Source organism: Corvus brachyrhynchos, unplaced genomic scaffold (genome assembly GCF_000691975.1).
Source record: "Corvus brachyrhynchos isolate BGI_N302 unplaced genomic scaffold, ASM69197v1 scaffold325, whole genome shotgun sequence".
NCBI lineage: Eukaryota > Metazoa > Chordata > Aves > Passeriformes > Corvidae > Corvus > Corvus brachyrhynchos.
In genome coordinates, this window is record NW_008238356.1 from 1,011,394 (window position 1) to 1,021,917 (window position 10,524).

The following is a 10,524-nucleotide window of genomic DNA, read 5'->3' on the forward strand; positions in this document are numbered from 1 at the left end:
TGGTAATTTTTTTTTTTTTTTTTTTTTTTTTTTAATTGTGACAGCTTTGCTGATGTTTCGTGTGATGACAAGAGCAGTGTATCTAGCAGGTATTAAAAAAAAAAAAACCAACTCACTCACAATTTGTTCCATCCGGGTAAAGGCGGCATTTCAACAAGGAGTGATACAGGAAGTACTTTTGGAAGAAAGTAATGTTTCTGAGAAACCATTTCCAAAACTGATATTTGGAAATACTACCATCGTTATTCATTCCTGCAGCCAAAACCAATGCAAGTGTTGCATAAAAACTGTCAGATCTGTAGACATCAATTTGCAAAGAGAATTTCCTGACCTGTGTAAACATCTTCCAAACAATTTCTATAGAATTTGAACATGCTTGTTAAAAACACAAAAATACAGCACACTCATTTTGCAAGGACATTTGGTGGATATGAGGGAACATGAAAATTTGCCAGCTAAATTTCAGAGAAAACTTTTGCATGACTTATGGGTGGGAGTGGAAAATGAATAGCATGGTACAGCAGGCACAGCCAGCGAGGCACTTCTTCCATGTGGATCTTTGTGAGGTGTCTTTTCCAGCCCTTAAACCTTAAGTATCAGAGCAGTCTGAATGTAGAACCAAACCTTCAAATTCCTGCATCCTGAGGTGTTAAAACCAAGATGTAAAATGAGGTTTCTTCAGTTGCACTGATCACCCTAAAAAGTCACTATCAATGATTGTATTATATTATATGTTAACCATTATTAATGTACTATAATATATTGGTAGTATATTATCAATTAATGAAAGCAGAAAATGTTTCGTACTTTTAAGAAATTTCTTTTTTTTTTTCATTTATCTTTATCTCATCACTTTTAAATTTTTGTTATGTATGTTTTGTAATATACATAACACACTGGTACAGTGGTGCATGTAAACAATACATAAATAAATTTACATGGGGGAATGGATGCTCAATTTTTTTTACTGATGGGTGTGTGGGACAAAGTTTGGAGACCATGGCATTAGTGTGATTAGTATATCATTTGACTGTGATTGGTGTTTAGGCTGAGGCCAGTGAGATGCTTAAGCTGGTCCAACATGTTACTGCCACCAAGCATGGCAATTTCTGTTTTTTTGACTTAGTTCCCTTGGTTATAGAGAGGAAAATTGGCTTATCCAAGGATAAGCTGAGGATTTGACTGAAACAGGGAAAGCAGAGGGATCAGGAGGATGAGTGCCAGAGAAGAGAGGGCTGCCTTATGTTCAGTCCGTTTTACAGTGCCGCACCTCTGAAACAACGCCCACCCTCCCAAACATTAGGAGTGTGTGTTTTATTCCTGAAGATGAGCCCTTCCAACATCATCAGTTGATGTAGCACTCACTCAGGAAGAACAGAACTAGCTAGAAATTTCTGAGGCAGGTTTCAGCTGCTGTAAACTCTCTAGTCAAATGCTGACTTCTTTTTAAGCTAATGACAAGTAGGGTTATGCAAGAAGAGGAGATGTGTGTTACAGGATATTGTCACCAAGGATTGAGTGCCATTGGTGGTCTATGAGAACTTGAGCAGAAGTTTCAAATTCACCTCAAAGGAAAAAAAAACCAGACTGGTTCAAAAATTATTTGTGAAATATCTGAACAATTACATAACTGAATCTCTGAGATTTAGGCTTCTAGAATAATTTTTTTCTCTCTTTTTTTTTTTCCCTCCTTATTTTTATAGCTTTGTCCAGCCCCCTTGCCACACCAAGCATGCCATCTTCTCCTGCCTACTCACCACCCTTGCCAGCTGGAGTGTCCCCAGTTCCTCCTCCCATGATGACCTCGGCCTCTCTTCCACTTGTGCCTTCTGCAACCGTTTCTACGACTGCACCACCCCGAAGCCCTGTCCCACCTCCTGCTGCCCCTCCAGCTTTCAGCACCCCTGTGTCCCAGTTCTCTCCTCCTCCTCCACTGAGCTCTGCTACTGGCCCTGGTCTTCCTGCACCTCCCACTGGTCCCCCCATTTCAGGGTTTTCCATGTCTTGCACCTACGATATCACCAGAGGTCACGCTGGCCGAGCACCTCAGAGCCCACTGATGCCTTCATTTTCTGCACCTCCAGTCTCAGGTAACTCTTTGTTTATTTGCTTTCCTGTTTGTGGGACAGGGTGGGGTATCTCCTGGGTGGCTGCTTTATTCTTCTGGATATACTTACTTAATTAGTTGTACTCAGAAGAAGTAATAACAATAAATTTAGTTGTACTTAGAAGAAGGGATAATAGCCCTTAAAATACAGTCATGGTCTAGGACAGAGTGTCCACTTTTAAGTTCTGGTGGCATTCAGGTTCACAGGAAAATCTTTGTTTGAGAACTTTTATTTTTACTAACTTACAGAGCAGAGACCATCTGCACAGCTTTTCTTTAGCTCAGAGAACCTTCAACCATTATATTTCCCCAGAATGACAATCACAGGCTGTAAACTCATAATTTTCAGGTTTTTGTTCTGAAAATCTGTCTCTAACAAGCTGTCCATCACGTGACACCAGCTTCTATTTTCTTGTTTCCAGCCACGAAATTGCATTGGGATAGCTAAAAATACATACCTTCCATGCAGGCAGTTGCTGTGGTTGCTGAACTGATGTCATTTTCAGCTTGTGGAATGGAAACTTGGCTCTTCAGCTGCAGTTGGGCCAAGCTTTTCTTATTATTGGTGATATCTCTTTTAAGTAATCTGTATTAGGAAAATGTCTAAAAAGAGCTTTCAGTTTGCAGCGTAAAATAAATACAACTCTCAATTAAGGCTAGTGTTGGAAAATCTGTTAAAATAGGCTTTTTTATGTAATGGGGCAAAGGGTCACATTTTATTTTTCTACTGTTTCTTTTTTTTTCCCTTTGAAATATGTAAAGCTTCCTTCTTTTTCTACTACTATTAATTTCCAGCACTTGGTGTTTAAAAAACATCTTACTTTCCCTATTGTATGGGAACATTCCCGTATCTTTGTTCAGACACTAATACTTATCCCTCTCTTTTCTCTACTGAGAGTTAACTACGAAACTTTAAATACAATAAAAAGAACAATTTAAAAAATGAGAATGATAAGGAAAAACAGTCATTGTTTGACTTTGTACATAATGTACAGGCAGCCTCAGTTCTGTTAGCAGATGTGGCTGCATTCATTAGGTCTGCTAACCTTTAGCAGGCAGAATTGTTCTTGGGCCTTCAAGAAGTGAGGTGAGTTAGCCTGAAATTGCTCCATTCTTCCTGCTGTTTTCCTTTTAAACAATTGCATGTTGCTTCAGTGTAACAAATTAAACTCCTGTGTTCTATTTTTCCCTCTTACAGGTGTTTTGGCAGATCCCATTACTCAACAGGCACCTTTCTCATCATCTTTGTCTCCTGGTACTGGTTCTGCAATCACTTTTCCTGAGGAGCATGAAGATCCCAGAGTATCTACTGTCCAGAGTGGAGCACCTGCTGGAGGACTCTGGGGCTTTATAAAGGTATGGGGGTTTGTCTGTTACCTTCATGAGGAATTACCGATTTGTACTGACAATAGGAAGACATGTCTTACTCTTTAAATGCATGCTACTATAAATCTTTTTTTTTTCCCCAGTCTCATGTGCAAGGTGGCCTTTTTTTATAGTGCTGTTTGCTGAAACTTTGCTTTTACTTTTTCTCTGCGTAGAGGAGAGGGGACTATAGAGGAGAGGGGACTACACAAATGCAGGTGTTCTAGGTTTAGTCCTGCAATAGGAACATGTGACAGAACCTGTTAGATACGTATATATTCTTAAACCAGATGAAATTTTAGAACCCCTTTAAGACCTGTAAGGTAATTTTTACTTCACAAGGACTGTATGCAGAAAGAGTCAGTCTGGTTTACCTTACCTGAATGCTTTGCATATCCCATTTATAACTTCCTAATTTTCTGAGTTTGATTCCTGCGGGATGCAGGTCATGCTTGTTCTATAACAATCAAGTTATATTTTGTCTGTTTTCAAGGAGAGACAAATCACATATTTTTTCAATCACAAAGAAGTGTCTAAAGTGTTTTGTAAGATTATTCTGCTAGAAGGCATGGAATGTATAGTGCAGAACAGATATTCCTTGATGAGCAATCTAATCAGACAGAGGAAATAAGCAGCAACATCAGCTAGCAGAATTTCATTAGGCTGTAACCTTTCTGGAGCTGCCAGAGATTCTACATTTAAGTAGCATTGTGAAGATTGTGGCAGAAAGATCTGAGGGCTGTACATGAACACTGAGCTGTCTTCAAGAGCAGCACCACATTCTGTCCCATCTCACACTGAATGTGAAGGAAGAATAAAGAAGTTTATTGTCCCAGTGGGCTTGAAGAATTTTTGAGGGATTTTCAATCCCTTTTAAGCATGAAAGCCTGGGAGAAAAAGTTGTGTGTGACATAGCAGACTGAGCCCTGCCTTACTCCAATGATTCAGTCGTAAAGAACAAGATTAATTCTCCATCAGTACAGTGAGAGCAGAGTGGTCATGCTACCGTTTTCAGGGAGAAATGTCTTCTCATGATCATAAAAACACATCTTCCTTCTTCCTTTAAGTATTTTCCTTTCAGTCGTTATATTCCTCATATTTGCAGTAGGTGGCAGTGTTTTACAAGAGAACATTTTACTTTTAACTTGATCTGTAAGCCCTTTTTAAGAGTACCAGAGCTTTCATTTGCAAATTAGTTGAAGAGCCAATCTCAATCAGATTTTAGATTTGCCGCTAGGATCCAAAAGGTGTCCTGCTTCTGTTTATGGAGAAGGTCTGTATTACTGACTCCAGTAGTAAGGGTTTTGGTTGAAGTATCAAGCATTCCATGTGCTCTGTGTATTCAGTAACCACTTCTTGAGAATTTCGTAAGTGAAAGAATGAGGAATCATTAGTTATACTGAAACTATCAAGTTCTTGATGTGTGTAAGCTCACATCAGAGTCTGTTCTTTTTAAAGACGAGCCAGAATCTGGGACACACAGTGGTAATTTTTACAGAAATGCATCCTGAATTTCCTGTTGAAGAGCTTAAACAGTAGTTGCCCCAGTTACCTTAGTTTCTGTTCTTGAAGTAATTTGAAATGCCACTTTTTCCTCTGGTGTTGTTAAGAAATCATACACCTTTCTTTCAGATTTCCTTCAAGCTCAGTAATATTGAAAACTGTGACAATCTAAAATTGACATATTAATGGTTTGGAATCAAATGGGACTATTTCAGTTCCTTCAATCTTTCAAAGATGCCTGAGCAGTCCCATTGCAGTTCCAAGGCTGATTTCTGCATAATTGTTGCAATGACTTCATGTTTTGGATTGGTATAAACATATGAATTATTTCATCCTATTTGTGCTGGGCAAAGGAACACATACAGCCATCTTCCACAGGTAGAAGCAGTCTCAATGTTCAGGAACCATCTGTGAAATGACTTTATGTTAGTTAGGCAGCCAGGCTGCTAATTGGAGAAGCACTGCCTGGCTTTGCAAGATGATGGGGCTTTTTCTGCATTAATGAGGAAGGTAATACTTAAACTTGAGGTTGTAAGAGAAAAGCCATGCACTGATAGTCATATCCTGCAGATGTTACAGAGCATCTTAGTATTAATTTTTTGTTTTTTTGTTTTTTTGTTTTTTTAACTGTAACATTCTGAATTTCTTGAGGAGGGAAAAAAAAAACCAAAACAGAGGATAATATGAAATGTATTTGCTTAAATTTAGGGTGTAGCTGAGAATCCCATGGTGAAGTCTGTTCTTGATAAAACCAAGCATTCAGTGGAGACCATGATCACAACGCTGGATCCTGGCATGGTTCCATATATCAGTAAGTGTTTATGATAAACCATCAAGTATTGCATGGAAAGGCTAGAGGCACTTAAAGTGTAAAAACATTTCAGTTACAGCTTGAAAATTAATGGGAAAGAAAAGCTTTGTGTTACTCTCCATTTTATATTTTACTGGAGGACACTGTATATTGAATATAGCTGAGATTAAAATGAGGCAGCAAAAGGCATTTGTCCAGGGTGGTGGTTTGGTTTTGGTTTTTTTTGGCATGGTTTATTTTTTTTCCAGCAGTCTGGTAAGTAGTTCTCCCTCCTAGGTGTGCCAGTACTGACCTTGCTCTGCCTGTGAAAAAAGCTGCTCAGGAAATGGCTCAGATTGAGAAGAAACCATTAAAATTATATTTTTATCATTTTGTTTTCCTGAGCTTTTTTTTTTTTTCAGCTGGACCTATTTTGTGACCCAACTAACCACATTGCTGCACTTTTGTACTAGTTCAGAGGACAGGGGAAGATGACCTAATTATTGAATAGTAGTTAATTGTCCTACATTAAAGGGAAGATATCCCAGCAGTTCTCTAGTGAGGGGAGAGTAGGAATAAAACCAGTGATGCCAGCCAGCAATGCCTTCTAAAGGTATTTGAAAGCAGTAGCAGGATGTGGTACAAAGCTACAGTAAATGTTGATTATGCACAATTTGGCAAAGTGTATTTAAGGTTTCTATTGCAGTCATGACTGTCCCTTTTTAAAAACAGGATCTGTCAATATCCTGGATAGTTTCACCCAGTATTTATTGACAGAACAACTTCATCTGGAGGAGGAAGTAATTCTAATAAAATGGTTTGCTTGTAGGATTTAGGTTAAGTAAGCTTAAGTCAATGGTTATCTCAAGGTTCTGAAGGGGAAGCATCTGTGTACATCTTGGCCATTTAGGCACTGCATTGTTTTTGTAGTTGCAGGTTGTGAAAACGGGGCAGAGGTTTGTAAACTGAGCCTGTACTTCCTTCTAGAAATGTGTTCTGGGATCAGCAAAAACCATGTCCTCAACAGTGGCCCCTCTTCTCTCTGCTCACCCTCCGTTACTGCAATGCCAAAGGAATTTCATGTTCCTCATGCCAAAACCTGAAATTACCAAAGCTTCTGGATGAGGTGGTTGAAATTTATTTTTTTTCCCCCCTCATCTAAGCAAATAATATTTATGTAATCTCTTTCTTGAAAAGAACTGAACTGTTTTCATTGGTACATTTTGAAGCTGTCATCTGAGCTGCGCTCCTGGAACAGACAATTTCTGTCTGCTCAGGAAATGGTCACCTCACAAGCATAAACAACAGTGCTTTTATAACAAAAGACAACAGGGAGTCTCAAATTAAATATGGAACTGTCATTTCAGTTTATAATACACAAGGTACATTCACATTCAGGTGTCAGAGCCTAACTTGACGTAAGAGTTCTGCCCCTGAATTTACCAGGGTGCATCTAGTTCTTACATTTTAGGTTTCTGTATTACTACATCTTGCCACAAATGGGTTTCTTTTAACCCATGTAATATTTTTATTTCAGTTCTGTAGTATCTCTGATGAACAAAGATACGCTTTTGATATTTGATGACCCTTAATACAAAAGAAAATATATTCTGTATTCTGGAACCAAACATGGGGCACAGTTGCCATTAAAGTTGTTATGTAGTGATTTACTAGATATGTTATGGATTAGTTTTTAGCTTCATTAAAAGCTCTTTAACAGTATTTCTGTTCCTGAGCACTCAGGCAAAGCTAACTTCAGTAAAAGCCTGCAGTCAATTTTAAGCACTTGTTTAATTATGTTGTATTGATATCTATCAAGAAGGAATCAATAAAAAAAGATACTCTCAATTATTTTTAGTCCTGTAGTTGCACAGTTTAAAGCAATTGCTCAAAGTTCAGTGATCTGTACACCTAATTCCATTCAGCAAAGCAATGGATAAATAAAATGATAAAAAATTACCCTAAAACCCCAAAACTGTATGTTTTACTACTGTTCTGGCCTATCTGGTGTTTATTCATAAAAATAAGATGATTCCTATAACTAAGGTCTGCTGAGTAATACAAGCCAAAAAGTAAATTGGTTTTTTCTTTAAAATTTAAGCTTTGGGCTTACCATTATCAGTGGGGGAACTTTTCTTGAGTCAGGATAAATGCTGCAAACTCTGTAAGCTCATGTGGTCAATTGCAGCCTTCTCTGATGTCATTCATATTCCATGTTTTGAGAAAAGATTTAGCTGTTCTTGAGAAAGTTGCTCACAGCAGGGATGAGTTTTATGATGTGTTTCTGCACAATAAAAGTGATGCACCTGTGTTAGACAGATGTGAGGTGTCATTGAATTTTTTATAGTAGTTTTACATTTCTTTTAATCCGTGAATTGTTGTGTTTCATTCTGAGAGGGCTTAGTGAAATCTCCTGCTTCTTTATGGAGATACCACTTGTGGAAAACACTCAAGAACTGTGTACAAGCTTTTGGGTTCCATAGATATTTAATATCTAAAAAACCCAATAAAATTACACTGAAGTTCACATTCCAAGGACAACTACAAAGTAATGAGACCTCTTCTTTTAAATCTTGTGTAATGTGGCAGCTGTTCACTGGATTTTATGACCTGCATCAGTGTTCTTGATCCCATTCATAAGAGTTTGTGTGTCACACCAATATTCCTTGCTGCTTCCCAGAACACCAAAACGTTATTGGAAATGGATGTCTTGAGTTATTTTCATAAATCTCTGTGAATTGTCATCTTGAGTGAATGGTGTGATTTTTTTTCAGGTACTGAACCTGCAAATAGGTCGGTTCTTGCTGCCTGTCTTTCATCCATGTATCCCTTAGTTATTAATCTGATTTTCAGTTCCTAAATTAAGTGACTTCTGCTTCATGGAAGAACTACTGTCCAGTGCCTAAGAAAGAGAAGAGCAGGTGGAGAACATTGTTGAGGTGTAGACTGTGTTTGAACTAGCGACAGTGGGAAGGAGGAAAATTACATGCATGGATGTATTTTTTACTGATTACTTTACAAAACTATTTTGCAGGAACTGGGGGAGAACTGGACATAGTTGTTACCTCTAATAAAGAGGTGAAAGTTGCAGCAATTCGGGATGCTTTTCAAGAAGTCTTTGGGATGGCTGTTGTGACTGGAGAGGCTGCACAGTCCAACATTGCACCTCAGCCTGTGGGCTATGCTGCAGGCTTAAAGGTAAGTTGATATATAACAGTAGCAAAGAGAAATTGACCCAGAAAGATCTCATTTTCTGTAAAGGGAAGGTCAGTTTCTGGGATAGGTAAACATTTTCTTCGGTGGTTTTTTTTGTTTGTTGTTGTTATTTTGGGGGTAAATGGGTTTGCTTTGTTGTTTGTTTGTTTCTCAGTCTGGATCATTAGATCAGTTTAAAGCTCTCTGTTTGAAATATTTTTAAGGGTTTTTGCAAACACATTCACAGCAAGTGGAGAGTCTTTATGTCAGAGTATTAGCCATTTATGTCAATTTCCTTATACTGTCATTGGTTGCCATCACATCTTCCATACATGGTGGTATTTCTGTAGTTTCAAAGTATATTAGGAATTTTTGAATAGTCTCTTATCAGCACATCATGTTGGGAATGTTAGAAATTAGAAGAGATTCTTCAAGATTGATTTTTCTCCCCACTGATTCTGTAGATAAAGGACAATTTGATCAACTCTTGTCAGGGCTCTTCCTGAACAGATCTGTGTTCTGTTTGAAAAGTAAGAATTCACTGTGCAGCCTTGCAAATTGCTGTGCTGCCCCAGAGGAAGGGTTAGCAAAGGTTATTTCACCAGTTCTGGCCAATAACTGAAAATCCTGAAAACAGCCATTTCTTACTCTGTTTACTTAAATGTAAGCAAAAATTCATGAAAAACGAAGTCCTTCCCCCTCAGTGTTGTGGCAGAGCAGTAAAGCCTGTCCTCATAGCAGTGTATTATGTGATGCAATTTTATATTGAGATGAAGCAGAGCAACGTGCCTGTTCCTTTACTTGTTTAGCCACTGCAGTATACTTTATATCTCTATTACAGCTCCAGAGTGATAACAGTTTTCAAGGAATAATTCCTGTGTGTTAGTCAGATATGTACCACAACAAATGGATTCTTTCCCTTGCTCTTACAAAGTTGGTCCAAAGCTCTTAAAGACTCTAAAGCCAAGACAAAGGGTCCAAGTAACACAAATATGTACTGATACTTTAACTGGTAGTGAAACTTGTCACAGTTACAGGTTAGGAATTCTTTGTGTACGACCCTGGGTATTTTTCTTGGAAAATAAAAACCCTAAAAATATTTGATTAGCTTTATCATGGGTTTTGTTACTGTTGGGGATTCCTGGCCTTCCACAAGTTTGGGTTTTTGGTTTCTTTTCCTATTGAGTCATTTTGAAAAGTGTGTCCTAGAGTTCTTTTGGGATTAATCTGCAAGCACTGCACTAAGCTGTGGTTCAGAGTTTTGCCTAACAGCTTGTGTTGCCACTCAGGGAGCCCAGGAGAGGATAGACAGCCTGCGCCGCACGGGAGTCATCCATGAGAAACAGCCTGCTGTGTCAGTGGAAAACTTCATTGAGGAACTGCTTCCTGACAAGTGAGAGCCTTGGATTTATTTCAGGAGGGTGGGGACATGTTGGGAATATTCCTTGTTGACTCCCAAGTCTGTAAGGAGCTGGTAGCAGTTTGAGGGGAGGAGAGGGGAGGGGAAGGGAGGGGAGGGGAGGGGAGAGGGTTTGCCTGAAGTATTTTGGCAGGCTCCGGTTTG

At 38.6% G+C, this 10,524-nt stretch overlaps 1 protein-coding gene across 1 annotated transcript in view; it reads left to right on the forward strand.

The window, feature by feature from the left end:
• The window catches only part of PRRC1 (proline rich coiled-coil 1), a 17,563-nt gene that overhangs the window by 1,333 nt on the left and 5,706 nt on the right, over positions 1-10,524 (forward strand). Inside the window, exons 2-6 of the mRNA XM_008634635.2 lie at positions 1,704-2,090; positions 3,306-3,463; positions 5,684-5,786; positions 8,800-8,963; positions 10,250-10,353. Of these exons, the coding sequence (XP_008632857.1) occupies positions 1,704-2,090; positions 3,306-3,463; positions 5,684-5,786; positions 8,800-8,963; positions 10,250-10,353 (916 nt within the window). The remainder of the gene's footprint in view (positions 1-1,703; positions 2,091-3,305; positions 3,464-5,683; positions 5,787-8,799; positions 8,964-10,249; positions 10,354-10,524) is intronic.